Raw genomic sequence first — 24,419 nt, forward strand, 5'->3', positions numbered from 1 at the left:
TGACATTGATCGACTCAGATACAGCATTAAAGAAGGAGGTGCTGGGGAGGGGGGGTTTGGGAAGTGGCGCGCAGTAAAGCAGGAAGTGTAGGCAGGTTAAAGCAACTTAAATAGAGCACGCAATATTTTTTGCAAATTGAATGTGTAGATGTGGATTAGCTGAGCCATCAGCTGATGTGGGCTGGCATAGAGATCTCTGCTGTCAGCTCGACTTGGTGGCCAGCCTGAACTAACGCCATGCTCAATTTGTGATTGCAGAGAACCTGATGGATGAACTGGAGAGACTCTACAGAAGAGCTGGCAGCAGGAAGCTTTGGTCTGATATTCTCACACACATAAGACACTTACAGCACATACATGTACGTCATTTGTTGAGCTAACATTTCCAGATTCCAGATCCAATGTGTTTTCCTGTACAAATATTACATTTTAAACTTGCGCTCCAATGCAAGTCATTATTTGTCTTTGCTGTATAGAGGACTTGATGTGAATTTAAAAGAGTTTACAGTTCATATTAGATAATTGCATGAAATGTTAGAACTTTGCCTCATATTTTTTTTTGGTCAGGGTCCCCTTATCCAAATGTACTGTATCCACACCAGTTCTTTTCACACAAAAAAATCTTCTCTCTTCCTTTCACTTTCAAATAACTCTTATTTAATGTGGCCAAACCAGGCTGGTAGTGCGCCACGCAGCTGCCATTATCAAGAAGTTCGCCAGCTCTATAGCTCCTCACATCACCACAATTCTGGTGAATGGGAAACAGGTAATGTTCAGGCAATAAAAGGACTGACGACGCTGCATGTTTCTCCCTGTTAGAAAGCTGGCTATAGGTAGCTACGCCTTGAGAGCTGTGTGAGGTTCAGCCAGTCCTACTTTGAATCCCCTCACGACCAGGGTGTCAGCAGAAAGAATAGTCAGAACATTCTTTTTTTGTTTTTGCCAATTTCAAGGTTTGAATTAATAGTCAAATATTTCTAAAAATCTTCAAAACACTAAAAATAAGACTTTTTAGTGTGTAGCCTACATTTACTGGAAACACTGATGATGGAAATAAAACTCTAAAACAGCGTAAAACACTTTTCATGAATAACAAAGTAACATTGAAAAAAAATCAGTTGCTACTTAGTGAAGACCAGTTAATACTGGCTGTACTTTATTTTATAATTCAGGCTAATTTGGAAATGCAACTCAGTATATTTAACTGACCGGTGGACACCCTGGTGGTGTAATGCAGCGGTAGACCATAGCATCTCAGCATCGAGCGAAAATGTTAAAGGGGTAGTTCAGAGATTTTTAAGGGGGGTTGTATGAGTTACTCATGCATAGTTAATATGTTACGTCATGGAGATGGTGATCAGCGGCGTCATTATACGGAGTTTGGAGGAGAAGTGGAAGTAGCGAAAGTCTGATTCCCGCTGTTGCAGAGGGGACCGACGAAAAACGTATTTTTCGCCACATTTTTAACGTTACCTAAAATATATATATATATATATATATATATATATATATATATATATATATATATATATATATACAGTTTGCCGCCAGACAGCCGTTTAAGTTTGCACTTTTTTTATGCATACTTTGGTCATGTATTTACTGCGCCAACTCGCGCCGGTGCAAACAATCAGCTTATCATTCCATAAGTCAGCTGTCAGCTAGCGAGGCGAGTCGGCGCAGTAATACATGGACGAAGTACGCTTGAAAAAGAAGTGTAAAGTTGAATGGCTGTCTGGTGGCAAACTAAAGCAGTGGAAAAATACGTCCTTCAACGTACAATTGAACGGAAATATATATTCTTTGGGTCACGTTTACAAATGTGGCAAAAAAGAAGTTTTCCGGCGGTCCGCGCTGCAACAGTAATACTCAGACTTTCGCTACTTCCACTTGTCCTCAAAACTCCGTAGAAGGACATTGCTGATCACCATCTCGATAAGGTCACATATTTACTATGCATAAGTAAATCATACAAGCCCACTTCAAAATCACTGAACTATCCCTTTAAGCAGCTAAAACTAATACCGGCTAAACCGCCGAGTTTAGCGTTGTGGAATGGCTACCTCTCACACAGTCATGAGTTTGACCGAGCCAACGAGGCCAGGCTAGTGGGTCGCCTCCTCTCAGGTGCGTTCAGGAGCTTGTTGTCAGTGTCTGCTTACTGTCTCCATTAACCGCCACAGACTCAAGGTCTCACCGAGTGCACCTATGCTCAGATTACAGAGCGAGGGAGCGGACACCACTCGCAAATTCATCACTACAAAGAGTAAACATTAGGTAGCAGTAGAACTGACAGGACTTCAAAAGGTTCAGTGTGTAGGATTTTGTGGCATCTACAGTGGTCATATGTATCTTGCCACCAAATACCCCTCACCTCACCCTCCTTACTATTCCAGCACTTGGCACTAGAACCTACTGTGGCCTTCATGTGATGTCAAAACACAAGAACCAGTGGTTTGTATTAGGGATGTCCCGATCCGATATTCCATATCAGTATTGGGGCAATATTGGCCAAAATGACTGGAACGGATACCGGAATAAATGAGAAGTATTATCCGATCTGATACATAACAGTAAAGATACCAAATAAATACCTATTTACATATCTACTAAGCCTTGAACGACATTCTGGCATCATATTTTTATGTAAATTTATTATTATTTAATTAACAGTTACACAACTCAGTCATGTTGCTGGCTGTATGTGTGTCTTCCTCTAGGCGAGTTGATAATTTGTCTTACAGTTGAGTATGAGGTTTTAGATGGCTTGGTTAAGCAAAGTGCATCCTGAACAATGCGTTATTAATATTACATTTTTTACGAGTGGGGAAAAGATTGTATCAGATTAGTATCAGATCGGTATCGGCAGATACTCAAGGTCGAAGTATCGGATTGGACACGAAAAAGTGACTCGAGCTTTGATTAAAGTGGTATCGTCCCATCCCTAGTTTGTTTTGTCTGGGCTACTGTACTGTACTGTAAGATGGTGGTACAACATGGCGGACTTTGTCTCATAAGAGTTGTAATTATCATTTTAAGTTAAATGTATGGCAAACTGATGCCTGCCTTTTCACTCAAGTAAAAAAACCTTTTTCTTTTTGAGGTTTTCGACCACAAATCTGCCAAATTTCTATTTTTCTTCGCGGTATATCGCTGGCCTGGCTCACAGATTTGTCTTAATACTGTAAATGGTTGTCACAACTTCTCACGTGAGCTTATTGTTCCCCTCTTTTGTGGTCGGTGTTTTCTTTGTCCTGATGTAAAAAACATTTATTGTATGCTGTTTTACTAATTAATAGTATGTTGGGGTTTTTTGCATAGAGAAACCTGATTATGCCGTCTAGGGGGGGAGCCTGGAGGCTGATTTCCAACTTGCTGGGAAAAAGCATCAATACTCAGTTCAATTTACTTTCTCATTTACCTAACATGAGCCAGGAAGTGAAGCTTGAAATAGGTTCCCCCGACAAAGTATCGGTGGATTGACAGCACATCATGCCTTCTAAACATCAAGGCTTTGTTGCCTTTTTATTCATTGTGCTCAAGATGTGCCTTTGTATTTCTGCAGGTTTAAGCACTGAATAACTCCACACACACTAACACATACGTGCACACACCAAAATAAGAGTTGTTCCCAGCATATAATAAGAGGATATTGTTTTTCTGCTGATTATATTCATGACCCCATTAGTGGAATCACTTCATCTGTTCACTGCTTCTGCGAGGATGGCTACAACTCCATGCGTGTGTGTCTATGGCAACCATGGCTGCGGGCTACCACGTGGCAATAACCACACTTTTAGGTGTGCTGCTTCTTCTCCTCATAGGATTCCTGCAGGCAAGAGGAGGCAGTTTGAAGGCTCTAGTGACTCTCGTGAATAATGAACTCCAAAATTAGTGAACATTAAAATATTTTGTGCAAAGCCAAAACGTGTATGTGGGCTTCAGATAAGTAAATAAAATTATTTTTTTTGATTAGGATTAAGAGAAATTAACACAATTCAGTACTTTTGTTTTTATGCTAGAAAATGTTTCATTTGAAAAATTGATGTCTGCTTTGATTTTTGACACGGAATCAGTTCAGCGGATTCTGTTCTCGTTTTCTTTCTGTTTGGATGCTTTGTTAATTTGGGGCAAATACATAATTTTATTTATAATGTTAATGACCTTTCCAGGCATTTTTAGTATTGTTTGATCAAATATTTGAGTAATGCCAGTGATCGTGAATGGAAAGTCTATTTTAGTGTACTGGTATTACTGTGACACATACAGTACCCTATGTACAGTAATACACGCTCTATTAAGGCAGCAGTTAAGTTGAGGCGTTGGCTCCTCTGTCTTATGTGATGTGTGGACAACAGCTGATAGTTGTTATCTGTGTCTTTTCACCCACTAGGTCTGTTGTCCGACTTGCCGCCAGTCTCTTATCTAAGCTAGTGGACAGCCTTGCCCCCAGTATTACTAGTGTTTTAGTTCATGGCAAGCAGGTAAGTGGACACGCAGACCTCAGGGTCTGAGCATAGTGACTATTTTCTCCTGTAAAATGATGCACATGTTCGGGGAAAACGGCATTGAGGACAATGATTTTAATGTTCACTGATGAGAATAAAATGAAATTGGAAATTGATGATTATCAGCTCCTCATGCTGTCATCCTATGGGAATTACTGAGGCCAGCTGCATCTCATATTCCCCATCACAGCTCACCGCCAGAGTGTGTGTGTGTGTGTGTGTGTGTGTGTGTGTGTGTGTGTGTGTGTGTGTGTGTGTGTGTGTGTGTGTGTGTGTGTGTGTGTGTGTGTGTGTGTGTGTGTGTGTGTGTGTGTGTGTGTGTGTGTGTGTGTGTGTGTAACTAAGCTCTGGTTGTCGTGAGGCTGCAAGCATGACCGCCGTAGAATCCTAATGTGCACCGTGTCCGTGTGTCTCGACACACTCCATGAGCCGGGACTTTGTCCGGATGCCACTCCCCCTATCCAACTTATCACTGGATGAATTTGGGGCGCATCATTTTCTGTCAAGTGTTGTTCAGAGATTAGCCGCCTCTCGAGGGTGTCGGTTATCTTGCCTCATTTTCACCCTTCTGAACAGTTTTAGGCATTTCATTATAGTGAAGTAGCTCAAGGTGTGAATCTGCATATAGATTGCCTACCGGAGGGAATGCTCCTTTCAACATGATTGGGAAAGCTGATTCAAAATTTGAGCCGTCGATGTTCCTCTGCTTACAATAACAGCTCAGTCAGAAGAAATAAGAGGCACGGCCCCGCCGCAGTCAATTCTGACTCGAGCTTTGATTAAATCTCTCTTCAATATTGAAATGCAGCTTTGTGTTCCCCTTGAATTCAAAGCTGGTCATTTCCAAACTTTATTTCTGGATCCCGGCTTCCTTTTGCTCCGCTAGGATCGCTTTAGATGGAAAGGTGAATGACACATCTGAGTCTTCAAAGGGCTGGATTTCATCAGCTGAAAGCGCGGATAATAGTGTGTCCCCCCTCATCAGCAAGTTTCCTGAGGTGCAATTTTCATGAGATGGCTTTCAGAAGGAGCAAAATACAAAAGAGTAATCTCGGGATCTGTAATTTTTTTCTTCTCCGTCTCACTTTCATGTGATTGCCGGAGCGGAAGCCAATTTTAGAGAGATGGGACGAAAACGCTTGTATGAATTGAACCTCAGGAAGTACTGTGTGCACATGCAAGACATTCTCACACTACTGCTCACAGCTTTCTAACCGAGTGTGGGTCCGGTGTTATGCTCTTTTTCCCCCTGTGTGTGTGTGTGTGTGTGTGTGTGTGTGTGTGTGTGTGTGTGTGTGTGTGTGTGTGTGTCTGTGTGTGTGTGTGTGTGTGTGTGTGTGTGTGTGTGTGTGTGTGTGTGTGCGTGCGCTAATATCTGTGATGACCAGGTGACCCTCGGCCTATTCGGGCACGAGGAGGAGGTGATCTCCAACCCGCTGTCGCCAGGGGTGATCCAGGGCATCATCTACAGCAAGTGCTCCCCTCACGGCGGGGCGCGGGAGGCTGTACTTCAGCAGGAGCTGGTCATCCATATCGGATGGATTATCTCCAACAATCCAGAGCTGTTCAGCGGCATGCTCAAGATCAGAGTCGGGTAGGAGAAGGTCGGGTTCTGGGTAGCTGCAGCGGTGCCTAACAACTCGAGCGAGTCAAGTCGAGCGAGGTGGACCCATGGAGGATGAGCCCTTTTGCTGTAATTTTCCGCCCCCGGTGCTCCGACCCCTCAACAGAACACGATGCGGTCAAAACTTCTAGCTGTCAAATATCCACGTCCGTACCAGTCAGACCTTACATTCCAGGTCGGTTCTTACTCTAAATGAACCACACTGAGACTCTTGCAGTCAAGCAGGGAAAAATCTAAACACGACGCCGGAAGAAGTGTTGCGAGGTTAGATGCAGTGTAGCACTTAAACTATGAATTATTCATTCTGGAAAAAAAATCAATTCCATGTGCCCAGTTTGACAAACAACTCTGCTGGTTTCAGCTTTGGTGTTGGCGTTGTCGAATCCTGATACCGTGGCGCAGCACTGAACACGTGAAAGCATTTTGAACACAGGCATTAAAGTTCTCCGTATATTCTACCATATTAATTAATGAAGGATAGTAATGGTGGTGATCATCATTCATATCCATACAACAAATGTGTTTATGATTTCATTCTTTACTACAGCGCACAATTGTTTACAAGAGCATACAGTCCTTCATAGATCTAGCCTCCTAAATTGCTGTCAAAGTTCACCAGATTGATGGATTTCACTGTGAAATGTACAACATTTTCCCCGGACCCCCGCCCCCCCTAGAGGGGTCTGACATCCACCCACCGTTGTCTCACAAAATCCGTCGGGAAACACTCACCCTACGAAGAAATCTAAAAAAGGAGACTTATTGGAAATTTCATGCAGCTCGTTGCAAAGTGTGAGGATTTAGAAATTCCCAGTCAAGTCACGGTGAACAAGCGCGTGACCCTGTGTGTATCTCCAGATGGATCGTCCAGGCCATGAAGCACGAGCTGAAGATCCGGGCAGGAGAGATGCCTCCCCAGGACATCTACCAACTCTCCCCCGGCGACATCAAGCAGCTGCTGCTGGACGTCCTGCAGCCGCAGCACACCGGCAGGTGCTCCCTCAAACACACGTCCACTCTTCCAGCAATATTTATTATCCCTGCTCTCTCGTCCCTTTCCTCGCACAGACCCTACCTTTGAGGACCCCATGTCTTTATCTCAATGCATTTACTCACCCACTAATCTTTTTGCTTTCAATTATTTTTTCGTCTGTGCTGTCTTGTCTACATCCATATCTTCTTCTTGTTATTATTATTATCTGCTGCCGCCGCAACCCACTTTCCCCATGGGGATTATTATAAGTTTTATCTCATCTCATCTAATCTCATACACATCAACTCATTCACAATTTCCTCCAGCGCAGTGGCTATCAACGTATTTCCGCCGTCTCCAAGGTTTGGTTCAACAGTTCCACCCCCGTTTCGCCGCAGGTCTTGGCTGAACAGGCGTCAGATCGATGGCTCTCTGAACCGGACCCCCCTGGGCTTTTATGACCGCGTGTGGCAGATCCTGGAGAGGACCCCCAACGGCATTCTGGTGGCTGGGACTCACCTCCCGCAGGTACCAGCCACCGCCGACACTGCTGCAGGATAAATAGTTTGACCAGCATGCAAACAGGATGAGTTATAGAAACGATGATAAAAGTCACGTGTGCCTTACAGACATAGATCTCAATGTTTTTATGTATTTTCAAGAAGGGTGTTGCTCTCATTTATAGGTTGGTTCTACAAACAGAGACAGCATTTTTTTCCACAAAAATGGATCAAATGCACAACAAATGTAATCTGTCCCGATGTACATTGAATTTCCTTAATCGATGCAAGATACCTCATCAATTGAAAAGTGTCTCCATTGAACACTGAAACTGATTTCTTTGTCTTTTGATTAGTATAAAAAAACATTCATTAATGATGTTTCATCATCATAATTACTGTTTATTATTGGACTCAATACTCAGTGATATCGTTAAGGATGTTCTGTCTTTCCCGTTGGAGACAGTTTACACGTTGCAGTCGAAAACATCATCTGAATACTAATATTGACGAGGGCTTACTTCCATTAATCTGCTTCAGTTCGAAATCTCTCTCACTCAGTCACCACTCGCTAAACAGACAGTAACAGGCACTTATAAATCATTTTGGGATTTTCTTCGTCAGCATCTGTGTTTTTCCTGACAGCTACATTTATATGTCCATAGGTTCAGTTGATGATATTTATTAAGGAACATATTTGTATTTGGTTTCTTGAACAGTTTCAGATGACACTCATGGTGCACTTTGTTAGGAACGGCAAACCAATGCTTGGTATTTGCTCTCAAAACAGCCCCAATTCTTTGTGGCATCGATTCAACAACATGCTGTGATTCAGATGTGGTGACTAGGGAGGCCAGTGAAGTGCACTGAATGAACTCATGCACATGATCAGCGACAATACTCATATAGGCTACGGCACTCAAACGGGGACTGATTGGTATTAAGAGGCCCAAAGTTTGCCAAGAAATCATTCCCCAGGCAATTACGTCACCGCCAGCAGCCTGGACTGTTCACACAGGGCAGGTTGAGTCCATGGAGTTACACACACAAACTGTAGCTGGGTTTTTTTAATGTATTGATGAGCATGATTTGCCAAATACTTGTGAGCTTGATCCACTGTGGTTATTGTACGACGTTGAGACAAAATTGGCTGCACGGTGGCGTAGTGGTTAGCACTTTGGCCTCACAGCAAGGTTCTGGGTTCTGGGTTCGAGTCCCGGTTCAAACCAACCAGGGCCTTTCTGTGTGGAGTTTGCATGTTCTCCCCGTGTATGCGTGGGTTCTCTCCGGGTACTCCGGCTTCCTCCCACAGTCCTGTGATAGGCTGGCGACCTGTCCAGGGTGAACCCCGCCTCTCGCCCAATGTCAGCTGGGATTGGCTCCAGCCCCCCCGTGACCCTTAAATGGATAAAGCGGTAGACGAGGGATGGATGGATGAAACAAAATTGAACCTGTCCACAAACTCACAGAGGACGTCCACAGTGATCATCAATCACAGCATCCAGCAGCTGACGGCTGCGGTTCACTCTCACACAAAAACTTTCTTCTTTTTTTTTTTTACTATCTCTCTCTACAGCAACCCACACTGTCTGACATGACCATGTATGAGATGAACTTCTCCCTGCTGGTGGAGGACACGCTGAAGAACATTGTCCTGCCTGAGTACAGACAAATCATAGTCGAGGTAAACGAGGCGCAACGCAAGTTGCGTAGTCCGGATTGAATCAAAGTAAACGAAGATAGCCTAAATCATATTAAATGTGTATGGATTTGAATCAACACGGCAGATGTAGACTTAAGAAAAAGTTAAGTCTACTCTATTTGTTAATTATTTATTCATTTATTTGTGTGTCTGACAAGCCTTGTCTTTTCTCCACTGTCTGAGTAGCTGCTGATGGTGGTGTCTATCCTGCTGGAGAGAAACCCGGAGCTGGAGTTCAGCGACAAGGTGGATCTGGACAGTCTGGTGAAGGACGCGTTCAGTGATTTCCAGAGGGATCGCAGCAGCTTCGAAGGCATCGAGAAGCAGGTAGACGTTTTCCTCCAGGCTGTCAAATTAATTCCTATTCTGACATATTTCTCCATTATACACGTCTGCGACAAAATTATCCCTCCAGCTTTCTAAATTAATGTGCTACCAAACTGAACCGAGCTTCCGTTCCGGCAAGAAAAACTAATAACTTAAGTTGGTTTCGAGGAAGATTAATTATATGGTGTTTAAACGGCTCGGGCAGCCATTTTCCAATTCAGCAGAGCCTTATTAGATTTGTGAGATGTAATCCTTCCAGGATGTTTTCATGTCTCTGCGCCGACGACAGCAGGTATTATGTTTACGCCGATTCTCATGATGGCAATATCTCAGGAAGGCCTTGAGGGAATTTATTCAAATGTGCCCAAACGTTTGATTGGACTCGAAGCAGAACCGATTAGTACGTGTTTAATGGGCCATAGCAAAATTCATATGTTGATTATGACAACAACAAAAAATATCACAAAAAATGTCTTATTGGAGAAAACGATGAGTTGATGATATGTTATATACAATGTCAACTTTACTCTGACATCATAATGTTCTGAAAAACACTTTCCTGGCCATTATTAAACGCTGTAACTCAGCAACAGAAAGGGCAGATTATGACCATTCACAATTGTCAGAAACTGAATTGGTGAGCACTCACCTAGAAACTGTGGTGTTTGTATACTGTAGCTCCTCTGTGCTGCCGGGTCGAAGATGTGTGTGTGCAGCCTCTTTTATAATTTACAGCTTCTTTGCAGCAGCATCCATACTTGAAGCATTGTCTCCTGTCATGGCTTCAACGTTGTGTTCTATTGGAATCGGCTTTATTGACCAGGCGTAACGAATTTGACTCTGTTTTCTGTTTCTCTCTGTGAACGTACACATTTATACTGTAGAATAAACTGCGAGACAAGAACAACACATTTTAACAAAGTCAAGACAAACCAATTGTTTATAAATCCCTAAATTCTTTCAAAGTGTTCAATACATACAGTGCATGAGTCTGGGAAGACACAGCATTTTGACTGGTTGGCGGAGGAGCACAACCCTGATGCAGTAATTCTACTTTCTTATGTATACAATGTATCCACACCTTCAGACTTTGAATCATTTACTGCTAATATGCAAATTAGAATTCTTGCAGACACGGGACCTTTGCGAGCCGTTCCTTCATCTTTGCCTCTGTTATCTTTGTCCCAGGATACTATGGAGTCATTCTACAACACACCTCCGGTGGGAAAGAGGGGCACGTCCAGCTATCTGACCAAGGCTGTTATGATCCAGTTGCTGCAAGGGGATGTCAAGCCCTGCAAGGATGAGCCGTGCTCTGTTAGTTAGATTTACAACGCTTTGATTCCCCCCTCCCCGTGCAGCATGGAGCACAGAGTGTCCACCACACGCATTCATAAGATTACCTCTCTTTACCCACTCCTGCGAGCTACAGTTTTCCTCGACTTTTGCTTCAACGGCAACATGGGCTTTGAGCAGAGGCTTCAACCGGAGTAGATTGGCGTGTTGGTAAATTGTGACAGGCATGAAAATACATCCATGAGTCGTGCTTAAAAGTCTTATTTGTTTTATTTTACTACATATCTTAGTTTTGTCAGAGTTCTGCATTCCGACCATATTGGATATTTGAATTAAGATTGATCTTGAGTAAAGGCCACGTCCTGCCCTTTATTTGGATGCCATCGATTAGCATGTCGGCACTTTGTCCCAAATTTTATTATACTGCACATCAACCAGTTATGTTTATCTCAGTAACGCCTACAACTTACAAAGTTCAGTCCCCCGACAAATTAAGGTTTTAATGGTGTTACTAACAATGATATGTGGCGTTGTCAGAATGACAGTTAGCCAGCTGACTACTGTTATCTTACACTTTCCCAAATGATAAGTAATTTACTTAAAAACAGCAAATAAAAAGCTTATTTGAAGGAAAAAGCACATTGCTGATTTTGGATTAAAATTGAAACTGGGCGGAAACAGCTAGCCTGGCTCTAAAGGATGTGAAACTAGCAGCATACTCATATGACAGGTATCAGATATTCTCATCTAACTCTTTGTAATAACGTGAAGCAGGATATTTCCCAAAATGTGGAACTATTTCTGTAAAAATGTCAGTTTTACTTGTTCAGTATTCTGTCTGTCATTATACCTCACCAGCAATAATCTAGATGGAACATAGCAATTTAATATGCATACGTGAATCAGTCAGAAACGCATCGTATCATGAGAGATGTGGTTCTCAAATCGACTCCCTTTAGCAGGTGAATCTTATAATATGAAACAGAAAGCGGGAATTAATTTTTGCCATTAATTCCAGATTTCTAATAATAAATGTGTGGATCTTCGTCAAAATGCAGCTTGACCTTGTAAACCTCAGTCAAAACTATCTGCAGGTCTTTGGCATTAGAGCGCTGTTATAGTGGAGTGAGTTATACAATATATATCTAATATCACAATACATACAACGTCAGCCTTGGGTGTTTGCTGTACTGTGTTGAGTTTCTCTTAGAGGGAGAGGTCTTCTCCCTTCGATGCATGCACAGTCTGCTGCATGACAATAGGTACTGTTTGGCGTATAACCATTGTGATGGTTTCTCTGAATGTCACAGGCTACAAAATAGGGTTTCCGAGAGGCCCGTTTTGCACAATAGGGCCCTGCATGACAATGACTACTGCTCGCCTGAAGTCGGGGGACAGAAGGACCCTTTAGAAAATGTTGCTGTTTTGTTGAATATGGGCAACCGAAAATACTGCTGTCAACCTTATGTAGAAATGATGAAAGGCTCACTATTTTAAGGCGTGCCTTTCTGAATATCATCACTGTGATGAACCTGCCTAACCCTGTGTGCGTGCGCGCGTCCGTGTGTGTGCTGTATACCGTTTTCATTCAAAAGACAGTATTTTTAACTCAGAAATTCTAGAATAAAGTCATCGTGGAAACTACAAACAAGTGACACTTTTACTATCAGATTCAGAAACTGCATTTGTGACTGTGTAAATAAGTACAGAGCGCACTGGATCATCCCCTTCCACTCTGCAGTTATGCGATTATCAAATATGGACATATAATTACTTCACATAAAGCAGAGATCTCTTGTTCTTTGGCTTAGACTGCAGCAGAAAAGAAAAAGGAGCGTGACTGCCGCAGCCCTGAGGGGGATGTTTGGCATTCGTATCAGATCCCACTAGTTACACCCACTTATGTAGCCAGAAACCCGTATCAATCTGCATCTCACCACTGAGCTTCAGTGTGCGCCGCCTGCAACCCTGACTGACTGTCAGGGAGAGGTGGGCGAGAGCCAGAGGAGAAGATAAACGAGCTCCGCATCACACTCAATATATGCAGATCCACTTGCACGCTGCTGAAAGGAGATCTTCCCTGTCTTGTCGAATAAATCTCTCACTCAGGACAAATCCTTCCCGTCAACGTTAAAAGTTAGGCATTTTCAAATAGGGTTTACGTTTTTCTTACATTTATTTATTTAGCTTTCTTTTTCGATCTTTTTGTGTTTTCATGTCATGTTAGAATTAAGACATTTGCCGTCACACATTATGGATTCTTCAATGGGATCTCTAATTTTTACGCATATCAGTCCGGTATTAGTCATGGGGAGTACTGATTGTTCTGTGAAAATCATTGCATGTTATGTCATCTTATGTTATCCGCTGATGTCATCAGGGATGTCCTATGGAACCAATGGGAAGAGTGGAATCATACATTTTGGGAGCGTGACCCATGAAACACCTCTGCTGCTTACGATTTGTGATCATTTCAAATCTATCAATTGCGAGTCCCTTTCATCAACGTGCCTGAGACGGGGCTAGGTGGGGTTTGAGTTAGAATTAATAGTCGGAGATACTTAGTCCAGAATTACCCCTTTATAAGTCACCTGACATTGCTGAAGACTTTCATCCTGACATGTTAAGAGTTTATGCCTTATCAGTCCACTAGGACGCAGCAGAGATCAAGAAATGGAATTGATACTGCCTCAGCTTCTGAGACGTTTCATTTTCAAATAATACATCTGAATATGTCATGAAGATATTAAACAAAGGAGGTAGATTCAAATCCATGATCTATTTGTATAGAACCAGAATACCCAGGCTCCATTATTCAGTACAGTATTTGGTTTTTAATGAATCTCCTTACAATTTACTATTGCAATTTTAGAATTAGTTATCAAAACAGATATTTGGCCTGGATAAATTGATAAAAAAAAATAATTAAAAAACACAGATAGTGACCAATGGATCAATCCTCCCAGAAAATAACAGAAATTTCTCTGTGCTACTATAATCAACACACATTGCCTCAGAAAAACAGGTCATCTTTCACCTTGGCCGCACCAAGGTGAAAGATGACCGGAGGTAAGGGGATGTAGGAGCTGGCTGCTGATTGGAGGGGAGCAAGGGAGATATTAGTAGCCAAGAGTGAGCAGCACAAAGATCACTCAGGCCTTGGTGGCCTAACGCTATATGTCATTACGTGACTGAGGAAAATATTAAATTTAATAAATGATAGTCAATAAATACATTAGAAATTGAGTCACAAAAGTCATTAAGGAGATTAGATCAAATGAAATTAGAAACACGTACTGAATTGGGAGTTTTGTTGGGGATAGGCTGACGAGTTACTCCTTGAGTCTAAAGCGTGTTCAGTCAGCTGGATGGAATTAATACGGTGACAAATAAATGAACTGCAAATGTGGTCAAATCACTTGTTATATGTGTCCATCTTACCACCCTTTTTCTTTCGCTGACACACGTGTTGTCATACGGGCCACGGCAGTGCAACCACAATCATTCACGTCTCTGGGAGCACGTTGTCAACACGCAGATAAAAAGAAATTATCTTGAGCACAGATTAAAAAAATAACGCATTTCGGGACTTCAGGCGCTCCTTGGAGATAAATGCTATGCAGAAAAGAATCACAGATAACGCTCTGAGAGAAGGCTGATCGTTGAACCGTGTACAGATTTCTCTCATGTCAGCTGTGCTTACGGCCGAGGGAGAGAAAGTCTGCGTCTCTATCACACCTCCTGCTACAATGCGGCAGGACATCCGCCGTCTCCTGCCTCGGTGTTATCTGCGTTTTTGAGATTTAAGCGGCTGCCAGACTGCAGATAAAAACATTATAATGTGTTTAGTCTGCAGGCAGCCAACATCTGGGGGAATTAACGCGGCCGGTTCACATGTGGCCGTCGTCCGTATGTCATGTACACATCAGTCAAAAGAAAAATACTTGGTGGTCAGTGGCCTTTCTGAAAACCTTTTTGTCTCCTTGGTTACATTTGAGCCTCGCTGGTGGTGTGGCCGTAGATCAGGCTGAAATATCTCTGTTCGCTGGATGGCCATGATTTTTTTCCCCACAGCCACAGGATGAATCCTCCTTGGTTTTGAGTGAAATGTCTGTACAACTGTTGGATCAGTTGCCATGAAATTTGGCAGATATATGTCCCACTCGGGATTGTCATGTCTTTGATGACACCTTCTCTCTTCATCTGGAACCATCATTAGGGTCTTTTTGGTTTTCCCCAATACTTGAAAAACCACTGTACTTTTTTTTTAACCTCAGTCAACATGCCAGAATGCAAAATGAAGACGGTGAAGATGGAAATCATCAATCCAATCACGATGGCAGGCTCAAGTGTTACACGGCACGATGCCGTGAAAGGTAATTAAAACGACGCCACCAAATCACAATCCTGATGATTCAGACACACACACACACCTGCCAGTGTTAATGTTGTCGATGTTTTCTGTAGTTTTTTTCTAATGGCCACACAGAAAAAAATATGGGAATAATGTGGAACATTTTCATTGAAGGACATTTATGAAATTATGGAAATACACGGACAATTATATCTCACATCAGCAAGGATTCGGGACAGGGATCCAAAGCTATTTAACCATCCCACCAGCCTCTTTAGTAGGCTCATGATCATCCTGCTGTCACTAGAATAATAGAGGGTTAGCTTAGCCTTGACCTTTGAACTCCTTCATTGGGCTACTGCAATTCAAAATTACTCTTAATTGATTGACGACGAAGCGACCGACCGCAGTCACCGCAGCAGCTGAAGATGACATTGTTTTAACACGTGCAATTTGGAGAGCAGATTGTCCTCTGAGGGACAGTGGGACAGCAGATAGCATTGTGGTCCCCCCCTGGAAACTCTTGACACACTGGCACTGCCGTGGGCCCCATAACTCATGTGTGTGTGTGTGTGTGTCATCACGAGAGAGCCAAGGTGACACACATCCATCAACATTTCGGCCTCAAGCCCAGGCACATGCACACACACACACACACAGACAAACACACACAGACCTCGGTAAGCCATATTTCCCCCTGTCTTTAATCATGGCAGTACCAATGTGCAACAATGTCAGTAGTTCCCTTTGAGGTAAGAGGTTCAAGACCCCAGTACCGTTAAATCGGCTCGAAATATGTGCATGGGAGAGCTGATCGTTCCACTCAGCAATGTCGCTTTAGAATCATTGCCGAGGCATTGACGGAACAGATGTGATGCAAATATGATGGGAGAAAATATGAGGTGTGCCATGAAATTAAAGACTGTGCTTTTGTAATTTTTCTTTAGCAGATGCTGAACGACAGAAGAGTAATGGTGTGTGTTAGAGCCCAATGCTTGGGAGTAGATTAGGGGCGAAGTGAGGCCTGTTTCCCTGTTATGTGTTTCCTCTTATTCTAACCTAAACACCTACAGCCTAACCAGTCTTTTCATCTACTACATAACCCCAAACCTACCCCAACCCTGACCAGTGACCTCTACCTATACTACCGTCTCGTTTTGTCCTCACATAAAACGAGAAGCCCATATGTACATGAAGAACTATACTGTATGTGTAGCAGGCGTGTGAGGAAACTCTCTTTGGAAGCAGACAACAAACATTCTTTCCTGCACATTTGGGCACAAATCCATCGCCCAATTAAAAAGGAGTGCCACTTCCAAGCTTGTCACCCTTTTCCGAGGAAGAGGCTGAGCAAATTAAGAATCGCTCAAGTGGGTCCTTCACATTTGCCATAATAATAACTGAAACGACATCCCACAAATAACTGCTCAGTCTAATACATTTCATTTCCTTCCACAAAAAAGGGCACTTTGGATGTTTTTCCGCGGTTATTTTTAGGCCCAACTGTCACAATGAGCTGCTCACTCGACAACACACCAGTCCTGCTGTAGATGTTCCGAACACGTGCCAACAAGTGAAGACGAGTCGCTGTACTTTGCCTGGGCGATTAAATTGCTATGGCGATGGATTAATGAACCGCGAGTGTGAGTGTGAGTGTGTGTGTGTGTGTGTGGGGGGGGGGGGGGAGAAGCTTCTGAGACGCGTTCACGGCACAAACGGAAGATGTTTGAGAGGACTTTCGAGCAGCCGCGGGTGGGAATGGCTCTGGTGTACTTCCTCTGTGGCGTTTGAACGTGTGGGTTGGCCACAGGCCGGTTGCAGGGGCAGAGGCCCAGCAGGTGTTCCTGACGACGCTAACGACGGCCGCTCCGTCCCAGGGTCTCGCCGATTGACTCCATCATTTGCACCTGGGCGTTTCTCATACGGCGACGTGTCACAATGTCCTCTGAGAATCTGTTCCTTTCCTCTTTTGTGTATACTATCGTAATCCATGGAATTTGAGGAGCTGTCGCGTCTACCCAACCCGCTTCGCCCCTCCAGTCGTCCAACTTCTTGACGGATGAATGAAAAAGTTTGAATTCAACTTTCGAAAAGGAAAAGTGATCCGGCTCTGCAAATCAGCTTCCTTCGCCAGGTAGGCTACAAGGAAGCTGACTCCGTTTTTTGTTGTACAGTTCATTCAGCTAAAGTTGTGACCACAAAGCTGTGCATTGTGAACACAGGCAGTTAGCTATTTTGCACAAGCAAACATATATGTTAATGTTTACAATGTTCACCATCTTAGTTGAGGGTGTTAGCATGCTAAAGTTAGCGTACCCAAGCTACAGCGAAGGCTGTACAAACGACACATTCGTGATTGGATAGTGGTGCGGGGTTAAAGCTCCAGTGTGCAATATTTAGAAGAATGTATTCACAGAAATTGAATATATTGTCCATAATTTTGTTCATATATGTATTATCAACCGCAAGCAGCACTGATGTTTTTTCGCCAACTTTGAATGAGTATTAAATGTAGTAACATAAGGGGGGATTCAACCTCCGCGTAAGTCGCCATGTTTGCTACGTCGTGTTGTGCTGCGTTCCGGTTCCACTGCGACTCGGGAGGCCGGGAAAAAATCACCGACGCGACTTCCGGGTTCCGAGTTCCGAGGTAAAATGGAACGCAGCACTAAATATGGTTGTAGAAAACTGTCCAGAATACGCGCATTCGTGTTGACACCGGAAATGGAATTAGCGGTGCGCCACCATGAATTGTCCCCTGTCGGGTGCTCAGTCAGTTGCGGTTTGCAACTTTACCACCAGATGCCGCCAGAAAAGTACAAAAATCACACACTTGGGCTTTAAAAAATCAGAGGACATGAGTCATTGCAGTTGATCCTCTGTGGAACACCTGAGTTGGTACCAAATTTCATGGCAAGGAATCCAATTTTTTGTTCTTTAATCTGGAGGCTAGTCTAATGTAGGCTAAAGTCGGATAAATGACCACAACACATTGTCTATGTGCAGGTCAAATTGTGCTTTAGTTTATGTGTGTGTGTGTGTGTGTGTGTATGTGTGTGTATATATATAGGATTAAAATCTTGAAATACTTAAGACCAATCCTGCAGGATAACAGATACGTCTGTGTTTTTGTTACTTTGAATTGTGTATTGAAAGTGAACTTACTTTTATTTTAGATTATTAATAATTCATAAGCCAGGTCACCTTAGAGCTGCCGATTACACAACCAAAATACACTTCAAAAAACAACAAATGTGTGGGGATTCAGGATTATTATCATTACACCAAAATAGAGGGAATGGTGCCTGGAAACATCGTACACTATAATGTCAGATTCAACCGTGCGTATGTGTGTGCGCATTAATGATCGCTGGATGTAAAGGGGAGTGTGGTTGAGATTAACGACACGGTGGACAGATTCACACACTCCCCGTCTCGATGTCTGTGTGTGTCTGGAAGGAGGCAGCTGTAGGTGAGACTAATATGGACATACCAGCAACACCTTTCAGTCTGGACACTTCCCAGACAAGTGTCTGACAAGGAAATGTGATCCTCTCCTCTCCTGTCCACGGCTGGACCTAAGTGAGGGTTAATGCCTTCTGCACATTGACGGGGGAAGACAGGAGGAGGGACATTGAAGAAGAGATGAACATAAAGGGAAATGTAAACGATGGCAGACATGCAGTACGACAAAGAGGTGATTGCAGGGTGATTGGGTCATTTGAAAGATTAGGAGAAAGAAATTAGTGAAGAAAGAGGAGGGAGGACGTGAAGGACACACGACCTCCCCCCTGCGCTGGGTGTTTCTCAGGAGCAGCAGTAGGACGATGGGAAATGTGCAAGGAGGCCGGGGGAGGCAACACAGCACCTGACACTGTCGGATGGAAACTCACAGCGGGAGGGTGGCGAAGAGGAAAGTGGCGTGTAGGACGATGGTGAATTCAAGCCAGACAGAAGCCTGGAAAAAAACAAACCCAGCCTGCCTCACTCTGAATCACCGAGGATGTGGATAACAGAAGGAAACCATCCAGTCAATTTTATTATGAAGAGGAGAAAAAGAAACCATGAGACTTGGAGGAGGAAAACTTCCACAGCCGCTTCCTGTAATGCTCAATTCCTATGTTCATGTGCAGCGCTTTGCTCGACGATTACCTCACTGACCAACCTTCTCTATGTTCCTCTGAATAGACACGAATTCGAGTTAGGAGTACAATTCCCATCTTCTGGAAAATCTGTGCCCCTGCAGGAGTTAAGGGTTCAGTATTTAGTCCAAGGGCCTTTTGGCAGTGATGGTCAACACCATTAAAACAAGACGAGCCAAACTCTCAGCAGTCAATATCAGCTCATAAGTCCCCGTCTGTGAACTCTATTCAAACCTGCAGCCGTGCGGGATTTTTCATACTTCACTCATTCGATTTTGATGAATTTATCAAAGAAGAAAACCTGAATGGGTATCAGATCAAGATGCTTTTTGACTTTTTCTCGACTTCAAATGTGTTGGAGATCAGTCGGTCTAGGACTATAAGCCAACTGTTGTTTGATGGTTTCTTAGATTTTTCTCTTTTTAAAGCAACCGGGTCTGACCGTGCCGACGGTTTCTGTGTCGGCGTCATTAAAGCCACTTGCTGGTTTTATTGTTGTGGAGTTAAATTAATACACACACACACACACAACACACACACACACACACACACACACAGTACACAATGTTGTATATACAGGAGACATTTGCATTTCTCTTTGTGTTGTATTAAACCACTGCCTCCTTCTATTCGCAAAAAGGGGCAGATTAACTTTCCCCTTTCCCCTCTGACCCATGTGGTCAAACACAGTGTTCCTAATATAATATGCCTTTACAGGAAAAAGCAGTGTGGCTGCATTGGGTCAAAGTCCAAGCCATTGCCAAAGCAAGAGCAAATCTTTAATTCATTATGTTTGTTCTTTTATCAAAAGATGTAAGAAATCACATATGGGCCTATTTCCGCAAGAAACCTTGCTTAGAAAGAAACTGTTAAAGTGAAAAAGGAAATACTCACCATGTGATATTACTGGCAGCAAATAAACCACAATGAGGATAATGATTACATTTCTGAACAAGATCCAAAGAGTTTTAAAACAGATATATATGTTTTGCTGTAGAGCCTGGAGTGCCCTGCAGGCAGAGTCCTGTTCAGTGTGCACACTGTTGCAAGTGCTGCTGAAAACATGGGACCCCCCCCCCCCCCCCCCCCCCCGTCACCCTGACCGTGCAGTAAGTCTACCCTATAAATCAGCGTCGCCCTGGGGCAGGACGGGCTGTCTGCCGAGCTATCTGTCTTCCACAATGCCCACCAGGAGGGTGACAGGCTGCTTCCAACGGCGTCACATCTGCTGGGTGTCATGTTGTTGCTTTACCAACCAACACATCAGCTGATTATAACTCTCTTACCTTCACTTCTTCGCGTCACCTTTTATCTCCGCCTGACATTTCAGGCCATTTGTCTGGATCTGACGGTCTGTCTTTCTGCCGCCCTGACTGGCTCCCTCTGGGACCGTATACATATTTTCTGGTTAAGATGAGATGTGACAACATTTTGCTGATCTCTGTGGGGAAGTTGAGTCAAGCTGTGAAAAATGAGAAAAGGGACAGCGAGCACAAAAATAGAATACCAAAGTCAAATCCAGATGCTTTATAATAAAATGCTATACTATTCAGGGCCCCTCATGAATATTACTTTATATACACATACTGTATATGTGTTATTTGTAACACTGAAAACACCCTCATGCACGAACATTCATTGATCACACAGGTTCAATCTGTGACCTTCAGTGATCCTGGATTTGAAATGTTTTTCCCCTCAGTATAAATCCCTCTGGATGCCGAATGCCTGACATCTATGATGTAAACTAATCTTTCATGTGTTGTGCGTCTGTTCAGCAGCTGACCTGACCTCTGACACTGCCCCTGGAGGTCAACAGAACATCTGAGAGGTCAGTACAGCGTTAAACAAATGAAAATGAACACTGCTTAGATTTGGTCATGTTTTAGCAGTACCAAAACAGACCACAAGATGGGGATAGACAGCAATAAATGGAACAGACACACTTCCCAGACTAGCTCATTGTTCTTAGTATTGAATCATATTGTATGATTGTAATAAAACAAATAACAATTACAAAGACATACACTTAAAATAGATGTAGACGGAAAATATATGAATCAAAAATGCTCTAACCCTGTAAAATATTATCAGTGGTGAGGCTGATCAAAGTTCATGTGAATACGACTGATGTTTCTCTTCTATGCCAGTGTATAAGCATGTTATAAAACATTTGACCTCACCTGTGACTGCAAAAACTAAACATCATGTCCAACCACACGCAATCGCTTGGAAACATCGGTTTTCATTATCGCAGAATTTGTCTTTGTTCGTTTGAAAAGTTTTCATTTGTATTTAACACACACAATCGCACTGCATATTATGCCATTGCAAATTTCTCACACAAAAGGTCTCACAAACATTCTGTGACTCAACTGAACTCAACAATTCTTCTCAAAATGAAGAACTCCTGCGGCAAACTATATATGCTCTACAATTATCACACTGTAGTACTGGCAATGGGACTGATAGGTGTGAGAAGAATGAACAGTTCCTCTTTTGTGCTAAATAAATATTTTTGCATAAATAACATTCATGATGATGATGATGATAGGTTTTGGACTAAGACTATGTGCAGCTGTGCACAATTCAAAAAGTTGGTGTGGAACGCAGATGGAAAGATCAGTTAAATTCATAATCATTATGGAATTAAGACTTCTGTAGAAAATCTTGCAGCAATATGTGAAAACACAAAACCACAACGTGTTGTAACTTCCTTTTAAAGAATTGAGCAAACATTTAAAAAAATGTTTGAAGCCATTCGAATGTGAATCGTTCCGATGGTTTTTCATTTTTATCTCTATTTTATCAAGGGTTAAAATCTGAAAGATGAAGATTAAAAAAGTCTTATGTGTTGAGAGGTGTGTGTGTGTGGTTATCATTTGTATATAATTAATAATTAGCAAAAAAAAGAAGCGTTTCTCATGGTCTAAACTGGCTGTGGGCCACAACTACCATCAGAATCCATCTAATTTGTACTCACTGCCAACTGCCTTTACCACAGTGTCCCATCGTTCAGCACATTGTTTGATTGAAGGAGGATTTATTTACATCTTGCGCATTATTCCATCAGTCCTCTGCCTTTTGCTGAGTGAATTGAATTTGCTCTTGTTGACTGAATCGCTGAAGTGCCAGCCGAGTGACCTCAGACACAGATGTGGTTCTGAGATCTCAGCACTGCAACGCCAATAAGCTCCCACCTGTTTGCCCCTCTGCTCACCGCCTGGGCACCACGCAGGCTGCGCTTCGCACTTAAAGACAGTGACGGGCAAAGCAAATGTCAGGAAGAAACAGGGAGAGAGATGTTTAATAAGTTCGACAAAACGCCGAAGTGGGTGCCTTTTATTGTGGATGCATGAATGGCGAGCAGTGGGTTATGGGGGAGGACTACAGTTGCTCTGCTCTGGACGGAGTGTGTTGAAGGAGGAGGGGTCTGGCTTGTGTGTGGAGGCCAGATCTGCATTCTGTTTAGAACCATGGACAGACTGATCCATTGGATTTGGACCTCACAACATGCTGCACGCGATGTGATTAAAAAGTTGAAATAGTTAACACTCAAGATAGTCACTTGGCAAATAGGTAAATTGTTTAACCCTCGCAATATTTTGTCTGGACATAACAGCTTTAGCCTCAGTCTTTGAGCTCAGTGTCTGACATTTGTTGTTTCTGTCAGAAAATGGACAATCACTCTCTAAAAATGAGCCTGCTTTTGTCTACCCAGAGTCAAGGCCTCCTTGTTTTACAAAAATACTTTGAATGTCTAAATTGTCATGTTATCATTGTGACCTGTTGGTATTTTAAATCTCATGATACACCAAAAAATGTCAAACTTTGCAAAATCTTTCATTTATATATCATTTTTAATTACAAACTTAAATTACATATTTTCTTAATCTTGTCAGCAAACTGACTCAACAGTGAACCCAAACTTAATGATTTATTTCAATAAATGTATGAGAGATGACTAATAAACCCTCATCTCCCTCTGCAGTCAATACAAGGTGATGAGACAATGAGCCACATTTGCATCTCTTGCTGCCTGAACATCTGAGGTACATTTTTAATTCCCCGTTCCTGTTCACCCTGAGAATATTCTGCTGCTAATTGGTTCTTTAGTGTGTATTAAAAGCCGAGCGGCCATGTGTGCTCTAATAACAGCTTCATTAAACACAAACCGCTGGTTGCCAACAAGGGTGGCCTAAAAGCGACGAATGAATAACTGATCAAATGACCACGTTTACACTTAGTGTGGATGACTGTACAGCACTGCCAATGCTGTGCAGCTTTTGAATAAAACACAAGATAGTGTCGAATGAAATCCTGCTTCTTTACCATCCACTTGTGCTAATTAGAAATTTGGTTTCATTTGAATGCATAGAAAGAATAAAGGCTCAATCCTAGATCCTACCCAGATTCACACATCACAATTTGTCTCATAAAACTTAACAGTCCGTAGGTGTGACATCCTCTGTCTCTAAACCTCGACTAGTGTGAGGAAAAACTATACGAAATGAAGTGAGGGATCCCTCTCCCTGGATGGACAGAAGTGCAATAGATGTCCCATGTAACATAGCATATCAACAAAAATACATGTACAACACTGACCGAGCACAAGGACTCAGGAGAAGGAGTCAGCAACATGGGAGAGGAGGGAAGGGAAGCTCACCGGGGGCAGACCTGAGCCAGCTCCGACTATAAGCTTCATCCAAAAGTGTGAGTGCCTCCGTGACTGAAACTGGGAGATGACTCCACAGTAGAGGAGCTCCATAGCTGAAGGCTCTGGCTCCCGCTCCACTTTCTTTTTTAAGACTTTAGGGACCATAAGTAAATCCAGCGTTTCTATGAGCGCAGTGCACAAGCCTATCTTTCTTTCAGATAGATTTTTAAATGAGGACACTGCTCCTTCTCTCTCTGTGCCCTCTGAACGGCGGTTTTGCTGCAGGATCTGTGCCACTAGATATGGAAGCCGCAGGCGAACCTCAAAAAGAGCGGC

The 24,419-nt window shown here is 42.9% G+C and overlaps 1 protein-coding gene and 1 long non-coding RNA gene across 4 annotated transcripts in view; one reads left to right on the forward strand and one right to left on the reverse strand.

The window, feature by feature from the left end:
- phkb (phosphorylase kinase, beta) overlaps positions 1-12,578 on the forward strand; it is a 94,779-nt gene extending 82,201 nt beyond the window's left edge. For 2 of the 3 annotated variants that reach the window (XM_035629506.2, XM_035629504.2), the window contains 8 exons: positions 259-316; positions 4,394-4,484; positions 5,897-6,102; positions 6,991-7,125; positions 7,504-7,633; positions 9,182-9,289; positions 9,494-9,634; positions 10,823-12,578. In XM_035629506.2, the coding sequence (XP_035485399.1) occupies positions 259-316; positions 4,394-4,484; positions 5,897-6,102; positions 6,991-7,125; positions 7,504-7,633; positions 9,182-9,289; positions 9,494-9,634; positions 10,823-10,960 (1,007 nt within the window). In that variant the 3' untranslated portion in view covers positions 10,961-12,578. Of the gene's footprint in view, positions 1-258; positions 317-675; positions 767-4,393; positions 4,485-5,896; positions 6,103-6,990; positions 7,126-7,503; positions 7,634-9,181; positions 9,290-9,493; positions 9,635-10,822 lie in introns of all 3 variants that reach the window. The other variant, XM_035629505.2, reaches the window with a different exon arrangement.
- A 10,709-nt stretch (positions 12,579-23,287) lies between these two features.
- Positions 23,288-24,419, reverse strand: part of LOC118302949 — a 35,348-nt gene continuing 34,216 nt past the window's right edge. Inside the window, exon 3 of the long non-coding RNA XR_004790672.2 lies at positions 23,288-24,419. This exon is cut by the window's right edge and continues 938 nt beyond it. This is a non-coding gene — a long non-coding RNA (uncharacterized LOC118302949).

This window comes from Scophthalmus maximus, chromosome 4, assembly GCF_022379125.1.
Source record: "Scophthalmus maximus strain ysfricsl-2021 chromosome 4, ASM2237912v1, whole genome shotgun sequence".
NCBI classification, from domain to species: Eukaryota; Metazoa; Chordata; class Actinopteri; order Pleuronectiformes; family Scophthalmidae; genus Scophthalmus; species Scophthalmus maximus.